The sequence below is a fragment of the Gallus gallus genome, chromosome 1 (assembly GCF_016699485.2).
Source record: "Gallus gallus isolate bGalGal1 chromosome 1, bGalGal1.mat.broiler.GRCg7b, whole genome shotgun sequence".
In the NCBI taxonomy this organism is placed as follows: Eukaryota; Metazoa; Chordata; class Aves; order Galliformes; family Phasianidae; genus Gallus; species Gallus gallus.
This window is the reverse complement of record NC_052532.1, coordinates 147,812,296-147,832,593: the sequence shown is the minus strand read 5'-3', so window position 1 is coordinate 147,832,593 and position 20,298 is coordinate 147,812,296. Positions and strand designations below refer to the sequence as shown.

Here is a 20,298-nt window from a genome sequence, read left to right as displayed (position 1 = left end):
TTCCTGTGTCCCCTCTCATCTCCTTATGTACTCCCAGCTCCTTACTGGCAGGCAAGCACAAGAAATGGAAAAGTCCTTGGCTCTGTGTAAACCCTGCTCAGCAGCAACTAAAACATCAGGGTGCTATCACCACTATTTTCATCAAAAATAAAATAATACTAATAAAATAAAAAAAAAAAAAACAGCATCATAAAAGCCTCTAGTAAAAAAAAAAAAAAAAAAAAGAAAGAAATTACCTCTGTTCCAACCAAAGCCATGACAGATAGGTACTGATGAAATGTAATCTCGTTACATTTTGAGAAGAAGTTTTACAGGTATTCTTGTCAGAAATGCAGTCATCCTTTGAACATCTTCCCTGGCACGAGTAGCATTTTAATATCACTGATAGACCAAACCGCACATTTACCAGAGAAAAAGGTTACTGTACGTCATATGAACTGAAGTCCACCTAGTGATTTGTTTAAGGATGAAGTTTGGTGCTAGGTTTATATAGGATTTTGAAAATTAATTATTTCAGTTGACATTAATGTTTCAGCTGAAGGTAAATGATATATTAGAATGTTACTGTAGAACAGGGAAAGATCAACTCTTCAGTTTTGACTGAACATATATTACATTTACATTTACAGTCTCTGAAAGTCCCCTTAGCCCTGCCAGAAATGTATAAATGGCTATCAGTGTAAATGAGATATAGGCTCACTATGGAATTTGGTCATAAAGAAGTCAGAGCTTCTTAATTTAAAGATAAATATTTCATATGATGAACTAAATGTTTGAACATGATTTGTTGTTCAATAGTTCTTTACTTACACATATTGAAAATATTTATAATATAACCTCTAAATGTTGTCTTGGGCCGATAACTGGGTCTTTTCACATTCTTTGACCAGAATCATTGAGTCATGGAATCACTTGGGTTGGAATGGATCTTACAGTTCCAAGCCCCTGCCATGGGTAGGAATACCAACCACCAGCTCAGGCTGCTCAGGGCCCCATCCAGCCTGGCCTTGAATGCCTCCAGGGATGGGGCATCCACTGGGCACTCTGTGCCTCACCATCCTCTGTGCAAATAATTTCCTCGTAACATCTAATTTAAATCTGTCATCTTCCCCCTAGTTAAATTTTGAAGTTTAACATTACAATGGTAAAATTATTCTCTTTTAGGAACCTCACTGTATATTATACAGGACTCTGAATGTGTTTGTTTTGAAATTGAGGACGACGAACTGAGTAAGACAGCACTACTTTATAATATCTAATGATGGAATTCTAAGTTCCTCACTAGCCTATCAAATGGTAATTGAAATCAGCCAGGAGTTATTTTTCTTATACAATTTTAATGGAAAAGAAAGTATCTTTTGTTGTTGTTGTTGTTGCTGCAAAGATTAGAGCAATTGAAAGTACAGCTCTTTACTTTGATTCAAGTTTATGCCCTAAGGGCCACATTCTTTCTTTCTTCCGTGGAGAGAATTTATATATCATGAAATGGCAGAGTAAATTGTGATGCACTTTCAGTGTAGGACAGAAAGTACATTTATTGGCCATATAAATCCAGAGGAAGTAGTGTCACTGTTGGCCTATTACATAGAAAGCCTCAGAGAATTGATCTTAATAATTGCAGTCCTCATATAACAATAGAGTGAATGTGTTCATTTAGGAGAAGTCCAAATGTTTTAAAAAACTTGTCAGAGTTATATGTGAATCGGAATATGCTGTATGGATAACAATTGAAAATGGTTTTCCTAGGAGGCTCTGTTTTGTCCACTTCTATTTAATGCGAATCAGAAGACTGGAAATTGGATATTCATCATGCTGTTACTGCATTTTTTCTAATACATGGCATCTCAGATGAGCAGGTAAAAACATCAAGAAAGAAAATTTTAAAAGAAAGTTTGTGGTCAAAACTAATGCTTTCGATTAAATAAAATTGTGTATCTGAAAAAAAGCAGGCAGCCTTTTTGTGTAAATATCCGAAACAGTTTATCAAATACTAGTTGCGACCTTCCTGGGGAGAAAAATTGGCTAATATTCATCAAAATATCTTGGCTTTAACAACATTACCACCACTATACGTGAGATAAGATATCGTTATTTTCAAGAGTTTTCACTACCTAAATTGTGGAAATGTTCATTTAATTAATACTATTGTAGAAAGTAAAGCACTCACTGTTAAAAGTTCAGTGACGTCTCATATTAAAAAAAATCTGTATTTTAGAAGTCTGTTATTTTTAAGAGTTACTTGTGTTGTAAGATTATCAGAAATACTCATGAGTATAAATTTTTTCTCCAAAATTTGAGGAAAATTCACGGTTTGGTAGTCAGGTGAGTATCTACTAGTTATTTGTCTATTTATCAATATATATACGCATCTATAAAAAAAGAGGAAGAAACATTTCACAAATATTTTTCCATGGGATTCTTTTTAAGATTATTTCATTTATTTATGAAAAATCTCTTCCATGGTCTGATTTCTGGTACTCAGAATAAAATCTTACTCCTGTATAATATTGGCATTTTTATTCCAGCTTTTGGTCTGATCAAAGTGGAATTAACACTTGGAGACAGATGCAAATGATGTGAATTAAATAACTGCATAAATTTAAAGTAGGAGCACATATCAGGCATCTTTTAAATAGAATATTCACATGTTTTTTGCATCTTGGCTAGTTTTCTAAGAAAAATGAACAGGAAGGAATTCATCGTATGCTAGCAAGAGAGCTGCGAAATATTTCAGTTTTTCAGTATATGATGAAAGGTAGGTTTGTGGATTGTCGTTGTGCATACAGAATTATCCATACAGGCAGTTTGAATCAATGAGTAAAGATACTCTCTGACAGAATTGTTGCTACACTTGTGATTAGAAAAACAGATTTTTAGTCCAGGGCTGGAAAATATGTTTTTTAAAATCCTAAATTAGTATGCAGAGTTCAGTGAATCTTGTCGAAAGTTGAACACATCTTGCCATAGGTGAAGTGGAGGTAGAGTTCTGCAACTGTAAGCATAGTTGATAAAGAAAAATGTGTTATGTTTAGCAGAGGGGACTTTGGAATTCATGTGGAAAATTCAATAGATACATTATACTCTGCTCTCATTGAATTTAACTAATGCTGCCCAAGCACTTTTGGGTTCTGCATCTAAAAAGCAGATGTGACACTTAAATGGTACAATTAATGCTGTCTAAACTAGAAGCCGTTGAGAGGCTTTGAAAAATAATACAGAGGACTGAAGTTAGGAGCTTTCTTCTCTCTCCCCAGTGTGTCTAATGGATTTGTGGTACAGTTTAGCGCTTCCTTTCTTTCAGTGAGGAGCCAAGTACACATGTATATGCAAGGTAGCTTCGTATGTTTTTTACAGGTAAGTTCAGTACCTGAACTTTTGTTGCAACCAGTCAACCTGGACAGTGATACTGGGGGAATGATCTAGCTATTCAGACACTTGAGGATCTACTGAGTTGTCCAAAGAGAAGTATTTAGCACTATTTTAGGTATGCAGTGTTTCTTTCCTAGCTGCCAGTTAGTAAGGGTGTACTTTTTACAGGTATAGGTTAGATTCTGTGTCACATTTTCCAGCCCATTTTAGATATATTGGACACACTGGATCTCAGTGCTCAATGCATTTATTTATACTGGTGAGTTCCCATTGCCTGTAGCATAGCCTATATATAGAAAATGAAATGTTAGCGTCCTGGTCTTAGTCCAAGTTGTATCTCAAGCAGCGTGAGTCTATTCCCTGAAATTGGTGGGTTTACTCATGTGTAGTGGAGCAGTCAGTATGGACAGTGGCAAACATGGGACTCATTGCAGAATCTGTAATGCTAATAGTTTCTTATAGACCTTAGAGGGCAGGAAAACTGTGCACCTTAGAGTTTCAGATTTATTAGCAGGTCAGCTAACGGCGTTGTTAAGTGTAATCAACAGACCATTTTGAGAAATACTTATCATGTGCAATTATACCACTGTATTTATTCACAGAAATGCTTTCATTTATAAAATGATGAATACATCATTTCTAGTATTAGAAATATAGAGTTTTCACTGTAAAGAGTTATAATTAATTTGTGCATATTTTCTTTCTATAAATATGCATATCATGGCTAAATAAAAGTACAATGTGATAGATGATTACTAAGTCAAATATTCTTTATAAGATTCTTTCACTTCAAAATACCAGATTTTTATTGAAAATTGCAACCTTCTTAAGGAACAGACAAATCTTTGCAAAATTCAACCAAAAAATGTTGAAATGTTTTTAAAAATAACAAAAAAAATAATGGTTTGCTATTTATAGAAATGTTTTTTTTTTTTTCACTTTATTGTCAGAATTCAGAATCAGAAAGATGTAGTTCTGTGTTTATTCAGTTTTGGCCATATTTTGACAAGGATCACAAGGATGACATTTTAAACAGATAAGTATTTCTATGCTTATAGAAATTGTGTTTACAATCACTGTCTCTGAATATTCTTGTGAAATGTGGGGCGCTAGGGTTTAGGACTAATAGAGAAAAATGAAGTTCAGGTTCAGGTTCAGGAAAAGAAAAATGAAAAAAAAGAAAAAGAAAAAGAAAAAAAAGAAAAAGAAAAAGAAAAAGAAAAAGAAAAAGAAAAAGAGAGAGAAAGAGAAAGAGAAAAAGAAAGAGGAAAAGAAAAAGAAAAAGAAAAAGAAAAAGAAAAAGAAAAAGAAAAAGAAGAAAAAGAAAAAGAAAAAGAAGAAGAAAAAAGGGGAATAGGGATGAAAATGGATCATCTAGACAGGGATCTCCTGTTATGCTCTATGACTGTACTTCTTTCCCATGTGGTCAGAAATTCAGAAGGTGTTCCAAAGCCTGCTCATGTGATATCTCATTTAATGAATAGGTCAGTAAAGGACATAAGAAGCCTTCATGATTCTGCACCTCATTCTAGTCAATGCCTCATCAAAGACTCCTCATGAAAGATGGAATGTTTCAATTGTTCTCTAACAACTGAAAAAGGTCTCTGCAGGCATTTGAAATGAATAGAACTGAGAGAAATTATAAATCTGCTAAAGAGAGGATTGCAAACTCAAAGTTCTTCCTAAGGAACAGTTCAAAATGTGATTTTACTCTGCAGGATATAAATATTCTCCTTTCTGTTACATTTCCTACCTAGCTAATTATGTATTACCTTGCAGCTTGACTAGGATGAAGGAAAAAATCTATTGTGATTTTCTAAAATGCATATGAAGAGAATATGATCACAAAGCAGGGAGACTGTATCCTTCTTTATATAATGTAGTGATATTGTGTTCAATTTCAATACATAGACATCAAAAATACATGACTAATTGCTTGTGACAAAAAAAAATTCTGTATTCAGAGACAAAAGATTCCCCCCCTACCCCCCCCCCCCCCCCAGTGGAATATAAGGAACACAAGGAATACAATATAAGGGTGATGAAAGCAAGAAAATGTATTATATTCCTTTTGAAGGGAGATATTCTGTTGTAATTTATAATAAAATAGAAGCATTCAGTCAAGTAAGATGCTACGTACCAGGGTCAAAATAGTAGAATAAACTGTTTTAAAAGAGTTCTTGCATTGAGGGGAAATATACCAAATGCTGTGATAGGCCTATCTTATTACTTATTCTTTAATTTTCTTTTTTAACATAATTTTTGTGTTTTGCTATTATAAAATAATCCCATTCAATTTAGGTAAATAGAGAACTGACATTTATCAATGCAGACTTGTTATAATTCATTATGATCTTGGCCATTTTGATTTTTTCTTGAGCTATGATTACAGAATAAAAGATGACACAAAAACCAAATACCTGCAAAGAGAATGATATCATTTAAGGACACAATTTCTTCTGAGTATCTAAATGGAAAGCATGTGATAAATGTTATTCAGGTAAAGATATACTGAATTGTTGTTTCGCAGATGAGGCATTTTAAGTTATAGATACTACTTCTAGTTTTGGCAATTCTCCAAATAGATTTTTCAGCTCTTAAAAAGTTTATTGCCAGTTGAATTCATTTTGTTAATCTTTCAAGTACTGAAAATGAAGAGCAGATGAATCCATGATGGGCCCAATTTTCTAATGACTTAAATAGCTCTGTTAGTTGAAATAATAGCTAGATTATTTGATGGCACTTCCATTGAAGCTGTTGCTTTATGAGGAAAAAATGGCACAGTGGGACATATTTTCTTTCCCAAATGAGTCTCCCAGATTTTAATCTGCAGCTACAGGAATATTCGCTTGCTGTGGCTTTTGCATAGTAGAGTGTATAACTTAGCTGTTTTAAATTATACTGGATAAATCTATGGTAATTGGACATAAAAAATTTAAAAGTTTTAGATTAAATCTTTATTCATAAATGTCCATGTTGCCATGTTTCCCATGTGAAATTCAACTACAGACAGTGGTGCCCAGATACTGCTGGCAACTTGTATGGCTTTATGGTGGCAAAAATAATTCTTTATTAGCCCTCATTTAGTGTTCAGTGTAATTGGAAATTATTACGGAAATTACCAAACTAGCATGGAAACTGGAATTCTTGAAGTCTGACTCTCTTTTTCAAAAATATTTGTCAAGCGATGAGCCTGAAAAACTCAGATTATCACCCTTATTCTGTAAAATGGCAAAAGAACAGAAGGAGAAGCAGCTGGAAGAGGAGGAACAACAGCAGGCAAAATCAGAAAAGCACCAGTTTGGGGGTGATTTACACCCTGCTCCCTGGCTCCAACCTATGAGTTGGAGCAGAGGTGATGTGAAAGGAAAACATGAGCATGAGAAGAGAAATGGGAAGCATTAAAACATGACCATATATAGAGGTGTTTTGAACTGACATGTGATACAGAAACATATTTTTGTAATTATCCTCTTGGATGCCTATACTTAGCCATATATATATATATATATTTTTTTTTTCAGCATACCTTAGTTGTTCTGATAAGACTGGGATAAATGTGAATTAAACTTTGCAAATGGAAGACATAATTAATTATGGAGAGGAATTCTCAACAATTCATGATTAGTTTTTTGTCCTGATTTCAGCTGGGATGGTGTGGTTCTTAACTATCTGCTGGGTTAAGGCACAACAGTTTTTGAACATGGGGGAATCTGTACTTGCTTTGTAGCCAGTTAATTCTGGAAACAGATATCCAGGCAGTAAGATGTGCTTTTTTTTTTTTTTTTTTTTCCCCTGTGTGTGTGTGTGTGGTTTTGGTTTTGCACACGAACGTACTTTTTCTACTCTAAACCTTGTTTTACCGTAGTTGCATTTAAATATATAAGAAGTACCAGATGGAGGTTGTAGCAAACTTTCTACCTTGTTAGAGTATACTGAAATATACTGAAGACAAGCTTTCTCAGCCAATGTTTTCTTTTGTGGACACTGCTACCCGGGAGAGGTGTGAGATTGTCTAGTTATCTCTAGCAGTTTTCACTTCTGCTCAGTTTTGTCATCTTTCACAGAGGAAACATGCTTAAAGAAATACTAGCTTGTCTTCAAGATCATCCATTCTATATAGGATTTACATGGAAGAATTTAGTCTCAGCTTCTGTAATACTTCTGAGGATCTCCTCTCTGAAATTTCTGACTTTACTGATCAGACCAGTGTCAGTCTAACACAACATCTAGGACACTGCAAAAATCTGCAGTGCCATTCTGTAACTATGTGGGGATTTTAGCAGTGATGAGGAAGGGGTCCCTGCCTATAGCAGGGGAGTTGGAACTAGATGATCGTAAAGGTCCCTTCCAATCCAAACCATTCTATGATTCTATGATTTACAATCACAATAAGCAATAAATAAATAAATAAATAAATAAATAAATCATAATAATTAGGAAGCTGAACTGAGCAATGATATAATTCCCTTGAAGAAGCAAAGTTCACAGGTTATTGGGAAAAGTTGGCAAGGCATACAAAATTGCTAAAGTTTTTCCCTGTAGTGCCATTCATCTTAAAATATATCTAATGTCTGAGTCTGAGGTAAGAATCTCATGATCACCCTCTTCCTCTTTTTAATCTTTGCTGTCTTATAGAAGAAACCTGGTATATTATTGTAAAACCTATCCTCTGGACTCTAACAGAATAATTTCCTTTCGCCTTTTTTTTTTTTTTTTTTTTTAATGAAAAAAATGAAATAGAAAGTCTTTTCTATTTATGAAACACACTGTCTGTCTCTTTTGTATTACTTTCTACCCTATTTAAAGCACACCTGGACATCTGCCCAAAACCATGGAACTCAGCACAGCCACAGGGGCACATACAGGGGCTTCTCAAAATCTACTGACAGTACATCTACTGTCCTTAAGTGCTCTGCAATATGACTAAGAAAAAGCCAGCTATCTTTATGGGTCAGACTGTATCATACAGCCTTCCATTTCTGGAAGTGCTGAGGAGGGAACTGCTAGGAGAAGAAGAGAAGATGGAAAGACTGTTCGGATGTATGTGCAGTGTGAGGACAGGACCCACTTTTGGTGAAGAAGGCTTGTCAGGTGGCTGAGACAAAATAGTATAGAAAGCAGTCACCTTAATTAATCAGAAGAACCTGGTTTACCTGGCCAGAAGTCAAATAATTTTCTAGCCCACAGCTAAGGGCTGTGTCTAGTCTAAATGTTAAAAGAAGAACACAGACAAGAAATTTTCAAACTATTGGCTCATCAAAGTCAAGTTTTCTGGGTACAACTGAAACATTCAGTTTCAATATATTCTTCTTAATGGTACTAATGTTTCATAATAAGTTCTATTATTTATTTTTTCTTTGCATGTATGAATTGAAACAAGTTCTAATCAATTTAAAGAGACTCTCTGCTTCAAAAGGTTTTCATTTACCTCCAGTGAAGAAAGAGTATGGCAAACTGAAAATGAGGTAAACCCCATTATTGGATTTGACAGAGCACTTTTAGTTGTTTCACAGTAGATTTATCCTTACTGTAGTACTGAAAACTTGCATTAAACCCATTAGTTATATCTAAGATCCCAAATCAAGCATTTGAATGAATGATTTTTTCATTTAGTATGAATTTGAATTAAGGTTAATAACACTTAAAATTCCATGTCCTATAGTTTTTTTTATTCATAATTCAAGAGTGATTAATGTTGTAGTAAACTTAAACCAAAATATATATGTATATAATTTGTTTATACTTCAACTGAACATTGTGTTTTGGCTCAGCAGGAGTGAATGTACTAAGTGGTACTTTGTTGCACAGTTTGGAAGAATTATATGTTTTCATTCATAGTGTGTCCCGTGAATCAGAATAATCTACAATAGAGCTCAGATGTAAACTACTTTTTTTTTTTTTTTTTTTCACAGCAACGACTGATAGAGTAGGCAATTTTTGCTTAAGAATTTAACAGATATATCTGTGAGCAATGGAAATGAGCAATGGCTGTTTCCCTATCCACCCTCCTCCCACTCCCTGGCCTGCAGTAAATTACTGCCATGGCAACATGCATGAGTTAACTCTGACAGCCAATAATGTCTTCAACAGTTAATGAATGAACAGAAGAGTTTAGTTTAGTTAGGTACTTTTAAAAGGGTCTTATACACCTTATAATTTCTTTTCAACAAAATACAATCTTCCTTGAGGTATTACTTTTCTCTGTTTTATTTGTAATATCTGTGCTCTTCAGCCTATAATCATATTTTACAGATTTTTTTTTATATTAAACATTTTATGTTATATGAGTTTTATAATTCTCTGAAAAACATTTCAAGCAGTCAGTGTCAGTGTTCAGCTGATCCATGTTTAAGTCAAACACATTAAGACGTTCAAAAGCCTGTACTGTAGAGAGCTGTTTCTAGATCATAACGTTTTATTGTGTACAATCAGAAAATGTGGTGTGGTTGGCAAACCTTACGCTGGTTTTTGAAATTACTCTGCTACCAGTATGTTCCAATCAATGAGAACCTCTGAGCCATGAACTTTTATTGATTTATATCCTCCTGGGTAACATAAATGGCCTTCCTTAAGTCTTCCAATTTCACCATTGTAATTTTTTTTTTTTCTGAAAACATAGCTGAAAAGAATGGCAGGTTGATTTATGTAGTTGCTTTGTGTCCAACTCTTCCAAAGCCTGAAACAAAAGTGAATGCTAAGCAGAAGTAGAAATGAAATTATAATCTTTGTCTTGATTTTAAGACCATTGGCTAGGACAACTATGCAGTAGTATCTGACTTCTGGAAATATGTAATATCATATTAAACCTTTTCTGCCCTTTTTAAAATGTTCCATTTTTCATGCTTTGAATTGCAATATGAATTTTTATTGCTTTAAATTGAAAAAGTGTCAGAATAAAATTCTAGTCATCCTAACATATTATTTTTATTAAAGATACTTGAACAGGGAATTTCAGCTTGACAGATCAATCCTAGCCAGCAATGCTAAGGACTGAAGGAGTGATGGCTGTGTATTATGAGGATGAACAGTTCTGATGCATAGGACTCAGTGAAGCTAACATCCAGCATCCCATTTGCCAATCACACTGAATTAGCAGCTCTGTAAAGAGTAAAATTTAGCTGGAAATACCATCTCGATTGCATCTAAGTCAGAATGATGGAAGACTCTTCAAACAGTTTTGGTTCATGATGAGCTCAAAAGAGGATAATTAAAGTGCTTTATTGTTTGTTTGTTTGTTTGTTTGTTTTAAATTTCGTTGAGAAAGATCTCATAGCTACTAAAAATTATTTTAGGTATTTCTACTGCTGCAATCTGTCTGTTAAGGAAATATTGAAAGAGAAATGGAATGCATTAATTTCCAAAAAGCTGTATATTTCACAGATATGTCTGTGTATGTGTAACTAGAGCTGCTTCAGAGATAGAAAACTAAATGTACACATATAAATGAATGTATTCAGCATGACCAGGTCAAAGTCACAAAAGTTTGTGACAGAGCAGGGAATTAAACCAGCTGTTCCCTTAATTCCAGATCAGGACCGTAATCATGAACTGCCTTTGCTTACAGGTATCCAAACAGTCTTGTCTCTGCCAGAGATTTTTTGCATCACAAGATAGTTAATAAATTTGGCTTTCATCCACAAAAGGATTTATGTGCACATGGAAGAAACTGTGATATTCAAAGTAACCTACCTTGTCAACAGTAGTCATCAGAAAATTTTACTAGGAACCAGTGCTCAGACAAAGTTACCTTAGTTATTTTAGACACTTAATGATTTTAGAGTGAATCACAGAATGGTTTAGATTGGAAAGGACCTAAAAGATCATCTAGTTCTAAACCCCTTGGCATTAGCAGGGACACCTGACACTAGATCATTATCTCATGTTGAATCCTGACAATAATCCTTAAATTAAGTTTTCTTCTCACTAAATCTATATGGCCTATGGGCCCAATCTGAAGACATATCCTTAACACACCTAATAGACATGTTCTGGATGAGATCCAGTAATAGTGACAGTCAGTTTTTTCACTTTTTTTTTTAATTATTATTATTATTTTTATTTTTTCAAAATGGTGGTAACTGCCACCTGTCTTGTTAATTCTCTTAAGTAATATTTCAGTAGCTTCACAACATAATGAAATCCCTTCTCCAGTTTGGTCCTAAAACTTAGGGCATTTTCCTCATTTACTGTGATAGCTTATAGAAACTTTAAGCAAAGTTTACTCTTTTTATTATTATTATTATATGCTGCATATGAAAGAACAAAGACCCAGTTTACACTGAATTATATTAGGTAATCTGATTAGGTTGCTGAAACATGCTATGGCAGTCTGAAAATTACTTGCTACATATATGAAGTAGCATATACATGTAAGCTTATATCTATGTACATATGAATGGATGAACTGATATAGTTTCCATGGCTGAACATTAACAAGCCTGGAAGCATTATAATAAGAATATAACAATTCTTTAACTATTTGTGATGCTGCCACAGATAAATATTTCTTTCTGCATATTTTGGAGAAGAAACATTTAAATCATTGTTGTCATGTATTTTCCAATATCATTTTCAAGTACAAATTACAGCTGTTCTCATTTTCCTGTCTTTCTTTGGCTTTTGAATTCTTTTACCGTGGAGCTTTGCTTCCATTTCAAGTCTATATTTTAGTGTTTATTTTAAAATAAAATTTTTAAATACAAAGTTGTTATTTATTTTTTCTTGTTTGGCAAATATACTGATAAATCCTACAAAAACATTATCATCAAATCACAGAAGAAAAATATATTGTATATTTATTTTCATTACTGTGTTCGCTAAATCATTTGTTTCTCATTTCAAATGGCTTTTAACAATATTTGTAACTGAAAACAAAGATTTACCTAGAAAATATTTTTAATCTATTTTTTCCTCTTTCAACCTTTATTAAGGGTATATTTAAAGAGTTCATCATTTATCTGATTTCCTTCTAGTAGTTACAACTTGCTCACAGACCAAATGCAATCTTACAATACACCTGAGCACGTGGATCTAAGTTCTTTTAAACTTATAAACAGATTCAGCCAAATTAGTAAACAGTTCCATTAGAATTTAGCTATCTGAAAATTCATAGCAATGGAATTTCAGTTAACGTATGATGTTGGCATGAACTGTAGTGGTTGTACCAACAACAGATGAAATTAAATGTTAAGGAACACTGGGCAATCCAGTAACTGATCTGTAAATTACATGATACTGTGATGAACTTTTAGCCCTGTGTAATATATAGCTGCACTTTCTTTCATCCCTTCAGTCTTCCTATTAGAAAAGTTATTTTGATGACCAGAAGTGATTGCTGAAAGTGGAAGTTCTGTATCAGAAATGATGTATATTTTCTTTATTGTACCATGTGAAACATTTGCAATTTCTATCATGTGATTAACATAGTTACACCTTCTAGGATGTGAATTTTGACCACCATTTGCTAACAGTGGTATCAAGAAAATGTTTATTACTTGATAGAGTAAAGCCTTGATGAGAAAAAGATACTTTTTTTTTTTTCTACCTTGCTTATCTGTTTGAATATTTTATTCACTGTTTACTATAAGATACTCCTCCATATAGCATCCTAATCTCTTCCAAGATGGAAGGGTACTCAGTATACAAGGATACAACCTTTTGGAAAAATGTTTCTCAAGATGTCAGTCTCACATCTATGCCAGGGAAGATAACAGTACCAAACTTGGGATACGGTTAACACACTGGAGAGATTGGACGCCATCCAGGGGAACCTAGACAGACTTGAGCAGAGGGCCCAGGTGAACTTCATGAGGTTCAATAAATCTAAGTGCAAGGTCTTGTACCTGGGTCAGTGCAGCTCCCATTACCAATACAAACTGGGGGATGAAAGGATTGAGCACAGCCCTGACTAAAAAGACCTGGGGGTACTGGTGGATAGAACAAGGAGAAATGGTTTCAAGCTTAGAGGTGGTAGATTTAGGTTAGATATAAGGAAAAAGTCTTCTACAGTGAGAGCGGTGAGACACGAAAACAGATTGTCCAGAGACATGGTCATTACCCTGTCCCTAGAGACATTCAAATCCAGGCTGGAGGGGGCGCTGAACAATCTGATCAAGCTGTGGGTGTCCCTGTTCATTGTAGGACAGGAAATGGCTCCACCATGAGCCTCTCCTCTGCTCTTGTGCTGCATTTTTCCCTTTCTTAAATCTTCTCTCCCACAGGCACAACCGCTGTCACTCATGGCTCAGCTCTGGCCAGTGTCAGATCCCTTTTGCGGCCAGCTAGAAGTGATTCTTCTGTGGGGCGTTCATTACAAATGCCAGACCTGCTGCCTCCTTGTTAGCAAACTTGACGACTAAACCCAATACGTACACGTTTTTATCTTTGTACCTTATCCCCAGTTAACATAGCTAAAAACCCTGTACTACCAGTTCATGTACCTATACAAAATAGACACACTCGATTTGGTTAGATACCACTGGGACTTAATTTTTCATTCTTGTATGTCTGTAAAGTTATGTGTTTTTCTGTCAACAAAAGTGTCTTCAAATATGCCACATTTATTCAAACATTAGCCACACACTTTCAGAGATTTTGCCCTTCAACACCTGTTTGAACCAATCACTTGACTGTTTTAGGAATTGCTGGGAATCTGCCTTATTGCAAGTTATAGTGTATCTTCCTGGCCTTCTACAGAGAAAGCTACACTCATTTAACTTGTGCTCAAATCTGGCTCAAGGCCAGCAAACTTCAGTCTGAAAGCTGTGTATCTTTGTTAGCATGGTGCTGTATTCTCATTGGGATTACTATATTAACTTGAGCTCACAAACCTCACAACAAAGATGACTGGCATCCACCCAATTTGGAACACAGGCCAAGGATGTCTGCAAGACCCGGAGGGTAATACTGGAAATTACAGAATTTCACATATGAAAATCACAGATGAATATCACAGATATTAAATAAATAAATACATTAAAATTCAAGGGTTACATTTATTTGAGCATGACATTTATTTAAATAACAAGTAAAAATTGACTGTCTCATTCCATACAGTTAGAAACTATTGAATACATTTATGCTAGTATTAGTTTACAACTATGCTTAAATGTGTTTCCCAGTGTATTTCAGGGATGTATGAAAACAACTTTGAGCTTAGTAAGGAACAATGCTTGTAGACTGTTATTTGCAATACTGAGATTACCTAGGGTGACCCAGATGGATCAGGCAGATATATAGCATGGGAGATCTGAACAGCTCTGGAGCAGCAGCTGTGGAACAGATGTGATACTGGAGAGCATCTCAAATAGCACTAGACACCCATGTTTGGACAATTCAGTCAGTACAATTAGCGATGCTTACAGAGTGCTTCAGCTGATGAAATGTGGTTTTCAGCTTTAACTTGTGGCGAGTTGCTTTCCAGACTCCAATGAAAAGGGTCAGTAGACCTCCAGAATGCAGTTCAATTCCTTGGCAGTATGATATTGGAGGTAGACACAGATACGGTGTGGGGCCTATGGTGTATCTGGGGGAACATCTATGTATCTGAGTGTCTCATTCAGGGGCTGAGTCCCACCAAAGAATCTTAGATCTGCATGTTAACTATTAGAATACTATGTTCAGTTCATAAAGATATTTTATTTTACGACTTATGTTTTCAGTGCAAATTCTCTGGTCCTGCTTCAAACAACTAAATTGATGACCATTTTGGATGAATTTTAACACCTTTTAATGAACTAATTCATTTGACTCACTGTTGTATGCCATGTCAGCTCAGCTTCAGGCACATGAAATGTCTGTAGGATTCAGTTCAGACTTGGAAACATTTATGGCATGAAGACTATTAAACGAGGGGGTCTGGTGACTTTTGTGAAACATTCCAGTAGCATGTTACCTATATTAATGAGATCTGCTTGGTTATGTAGGGATTTCTTGAGGCATATAGACGTTGGTGCCTCATGCTGTTAGGTACCTATGTGCTATGCCAGAATGATACAGGTCTCCAGCCCCCTCTGACAAACCTCATCTGTCCTATGCTTTTCAAATGGCATGAGGCACTTGTATGTCAGAATTTGAACAGCATCCTACATATCTGCAGCTGAGCTAAGGCACCCTAGGTTGTGCATATTGCTGTGGGAGAGAGAGAACACTTCTGGACATGGTCAGTCTTATAACTAATGGAAAAGGAAATCTAAACAGTGCAGGAATACCTAAGTGAAATGACCTAAAAGCTTTTCAGAAAGTGTTTAGCTCTTCAGAAAATCAAATCTGTGCCCAGTGTGTGGCCAAGTTTAGGACTGAATGATCTGTGCCGTGCTATTTACAATCTAAATCTGTGAGTGCTAACTCTGGGGAAACTGGAGCTCTTAGAACTTTTCCATTTCTTTTTGGTTTTGTTTTCCATAGATCATAATGTGGGCCACAATATAATAACGCAGAAAAAAAGTGTCTGAAACCACTCCAGAAGCAATTAAAAATTAATGAATAACCATGAAAAAAAAATGCAAGTAGAAATACTCAATTAGTGATTGAAAAGGAGCTCATATTAGTAAAGCACTTCCTCATCACAAGTTTCTCAAGTTAGACCTCCAGTATATAAACTTTTCAACACACACTTTCAGAGGGATATACAGCCACTCTGACCTTGCTTTTCTATCAGTTTCCATCCATGCTTGCTCCTGTGACAGATCTTCTTAACATGTAAACCTTGCTATTGGGTTGGCCCTTGGTGATTTTGCAAAATATGCCTCAAGCTGCTATTTGTTTATTACGATCTATAATTAATGATTAGCAGAAGTAAGGTAAAACTAAAAAAAAGTTTAAAATGTTGCATTGATTAAGCTGCTCTCATCCTTAGGGACAAACTGACAAAGAAAAGCTAACATATAGTTACGTTGTATTTATGAAATATCCTTGTAATTTAATATAGCAATTGACTTATTTTGAACTTATTTAGAAATCACACTAGAAATTGCAAAAGTACTGGATTCTGCAGAAATGTTATTGAAATCTTTTTTTTTTAAATTATTTCTTGGGGCTTAATTATGTTATTCCTGGGTAGAAAAAAAAAAATAAAAGAACAGGGAAGGGAAGGGAAGGGAAGGGAAGGGAAGGGAAGGGAAGGGAAGGGAAGGGAAGGGAAGGGAAGGGAAGGGAAGGGAAGGGAAGGGAAGGGAAGGGAAGTAAAACTTCCCTGAAAAATACAGTAGAAAGAAAGCTAGGACACTTCACTTACTCTACTAAATTCTGTTTTATTTAAAAAAAATAATAAAATGCAAGTAAAAACTAAATTTAGTGTAACTGTACTCAAGAAGAACATTTTGAATATGCACTTAGCTTTTACTGAAAGTCCAATTTTATCTGGGTATTTCATTAATAATCGATGTGGTTAATGTCCGTTTTTCTCTGGAGAGAAAGAAAATAGTTGATGTTCATATTTCTGTCATCTCATATGAATTTTAAAATTAAAAATGAACTTTTTATTGCACAGGGAAAAAAATAATTTGGTGTACCAGCAGATAGTTTTAATCTCTCTCTCTCTCTCTTTTTTTGTTTTCTTTTTTCTTTTTTTTTAAATAACAGCGGAATCACACACGGATAGTTATAATTAATTGGGTCACAGTTACAGAAGTGAGAAATTTGAGTTCATTTGTTTGCTTTCCTTTCCATTTTGGGCAATACATTTCTTCAAAATAATCATTTTCTTTAATGTTTGTTTTTTTCTTAAAGGACACTGCCAAAATAAGATAGAATGCTCAAAGTCATTTGATAGAACTCTCCCTGCCTACCACTCCTGAAGGAAAGGAAAGCTATTGGAAACACAGTTCTGGTGGGAAATATAAAGCAAGATGTTTAAAGGAATCTGAAAATATCACTCATCAACTGAAGAATGGATATGTGTTTGTAAGATTAGGTTGCACCCATCAAAACACACCTAAGACCAAAAAAAGGCAAGATAGGATATGTGAAAAATCCATGTTCATAGGCAAGTGTTGTGTGAAAAGGGCAGAGAATAAACTCCCTTGTGTTCCAGTTTGTCATCAGATATCAACTCCCTGTGTTACAGCTTGTCCTCAGATATCTGAGGGACTGGGGGCTGCTGAGCTTAGACTCTGCAATTCCAAATTCAGCACTGCAAGTCCAGTTGCATTCAACTCATGGGCTATCATGATTACTGATCTACAAATAGCACGGTGCACAATTTCTCTAGACATGTTTGAATGGGCTCTCATGACTACTCTTAAGGAGTTTGGACATGTCCAATGAGAACTCTCAGGGCCAGATTGGTGAATAGTGCAGTTTATTAAAGCAACAGATTACAGATTCTTTTGGATTGATGGTGTTAAATGCACTGTCTGCAAAGCATGTGAGCTTAACAATGAACATAAATAATATGGCCAACTACAATCACATTATATCATGGATAACTCTACTGAATAGGTAAGTCCAACCCTTGGCTTGTGGGCCACATGCAGCCCGGCTCAGCTTGCAGTGTGCCCCCCCCCACACACCATCATGGCAGTGGTTTTACCCCACCAAGTGGCCTGGTCTGGCCCCAGATCCTCAACCTTCCTTCAGCAGTGACCAAACATCAGTGAGCTATTAACATTGTCTGGGCTGAAATCAGGACACAGGGATGGGGCAGTGCAGAGCTGAGTTATGGCAAGATATGACAGATCATTCTATGCATTTAAATACATTGGCTGAACATAGTCCTGTGAACAGCAAAAAATATGCAGCTGTGCTTTCTGTTGTGTTAAAGGAATGTAAGAATAGGTTTCAAGATTGTGAAAAAAAAATCTTTTTTTTTTTTTTTTTTTTTTTGGTATATTTCTGACTCTATTTTCAGTTAACATAAATACCTGCAAATTTTCAAATGGTACGTATGGTGTTGTATAGAGCAATCATGCCTCATTCATGTCACCACTTTTTCACAGTATGTACATTTGTAAACAATTATTTTCAACAGCATCATGACGTCCCCATCTCTACAGGGTGATCATGGGCTTTGGCCACAGGACCTCCACCCCTCTCTGCATTCCATGTTTTTTTCTTAGAGTCATACCAGGCTCCCCTGATATTTGTTAACAGCTAAGATTGCAGGTCACTTTGCTTAGGGAGCTGTCTTGGAACAGTTTATCCACCCCATTCTACCCTGAAGGTTTAGCTTCTCTCAAGAGATAGACATTTCAGTGTCACCTCTGGCAAATATTCCGCAGCAAGTCTCTGATTTGGTAATAAAAGGAGCTTTTTAGAAAGTATCTGTTATATACTTCTTTTATAGTATTGCTGCTTTGTTTTAAAAACTCTCCAGTAAATAATGGTAAATCAGGATATACTGACACCTCTTTATTTCAATATTTGTTCAAGATGTTCAAATCAAAGATATTATGAATATAATCCTATTTTCAACTGAGGTCTTTATTTTTCACTATCTGCATGGAGAGGTCGCCTTCAACGAATAAACTTGTTGAAAGACCAGGACCTTAAAATGAAAGCTTCTTCAAATGAAGAGCATAAGAATGGATCTTGGTAATGGCAGAAAATACATATGGTGTTAATATGGAATGCTAATGACGGAAAAAGTACTCACCATGCCTGCATTATGTGCCACCCATTCCTGAAAGTCCTATATTGATGGGAATGTTCAAGGAGTTACTGGGATAAATAAAGGATGTAAAAAAAAAAAAAAAAATCATTAACAAATAAGCTATCAGTGTAGAGAGGCTATCAAACAGTAAGATGATAACAGACAAATAACTGGAGTATATTTACACCTTTAAGTAAAAGATGGTTAAACTGAAAGTTTCATTAATGTAACAGTTCATTCTCAAGGCTAATTAGTTATCCTACTGTCTAACTTTGTGTTGAACCATGTAATACTCTGAAAAACTCACTCCAGGAGCCATTACTAAGAGACAGTATGTCGTACTGTATCCACTCCACAGACCTCTGCATAACTACCTCATGAAGTATTGCATCCTTAAATGCTTTCAGGTGTGTTCATGGTATATCCAGTGCACGCTCTGCATTTCATGCCAGAAAAATACCTCTCTGAAAGGGTGCCACAAAGCACTCACAGTGCTTCAGTATGTCCTACCTAAAAACCACACAAAACTATAGTGGACCATGGGAATTTAACAGGAAAAAGAGGCTCCAGAATCAAATTCTGAGTAAAATGGACATAGCCAACCTGCTCTAGAGAGGATGTGTTCTTATGAACCTTATCTTGTGAAAGATAAGTGCCATTGGGATTATGACCAGCAGACCTCTGTTTTTTTTTAGCAAGATAAACTGCAACTGCGAAAACTTCTGAAGGAAAGAGAAGAAATGGTCTTGGTGTTTAGGAAAAGGTGATGAATCTTAAGTTCTTATTATCTGTTTAGACAAAAGGAAGAGTGTACCAGCAGTCTGGTAAAGAGCAATGCCAGTATGATTTTTAGTAGGGAGCAAAATCTGATCTGTCAAGTGACAGCCTTCCACAAGCTTTCAGGGTTACAAATAGGAATATTAAAGGCAAGTGAGAATTTATCAGCTGCTTCTAAGAACTGTAATAAGACAATGCTCTACTGAATTTTGGCAGTGTGAAGTGACAAGTGTTGCCATGCTATTCAGACAAATGGGTCTGTATCTCATGGAAGGATTTCAAGGCTATGTCAGTGACTTTGTGTGTTAAATATGCATACACTTAAAGATCAGTTGGCCTGAAAGAAACAAAATATTATTTCCAAGGATGAAATGCAAAACAGACTCATGAGCAGGAATGAAAACATGTTTTAGAAGATCAGTGTGGTCCATGTGGGGAAAGTAAAAAACCAAACAGAACTAGCAGTTGTAATTCAGATATCCATGGAGCATATTCGCAAGTATATAAGTTAAGTAATAACCAGAACTTTTGGGAGAACTTTGAGGGAAGATATGTAGAAC

General features: G+C 35.3%; 1 protein-coding gene across 28 annotated transcripts in view; it reads left to right on the top strand.

Moving 5' to 3' along the window:
- Window positions 1–20,298, top strand: part of GPC5 (glypican 5) — a 676,292-nt gene that overhangs the window by 187,567 nt on the left and 468,427 nt on the right. The window contains exon 6 of one of the 28 annotated variants that reach the window (XM_046898943.1): window positions 1,747–4,522. The exons of the other annotated variants lie outside the window; for them this stretch is intronic. Coding sequence (XP_046754899.1) covers window positions 1,747–1,852 — 106 coding nt within the window. The 3' untranslated portion in view covers window positions 1,853–4,522. Of the gene's footprint in view, window positions 1–1,746; window positions 4,523–20,298 lie in introns of those variants that run through there. 28 annotated transcript variants of the gene reach the window in all.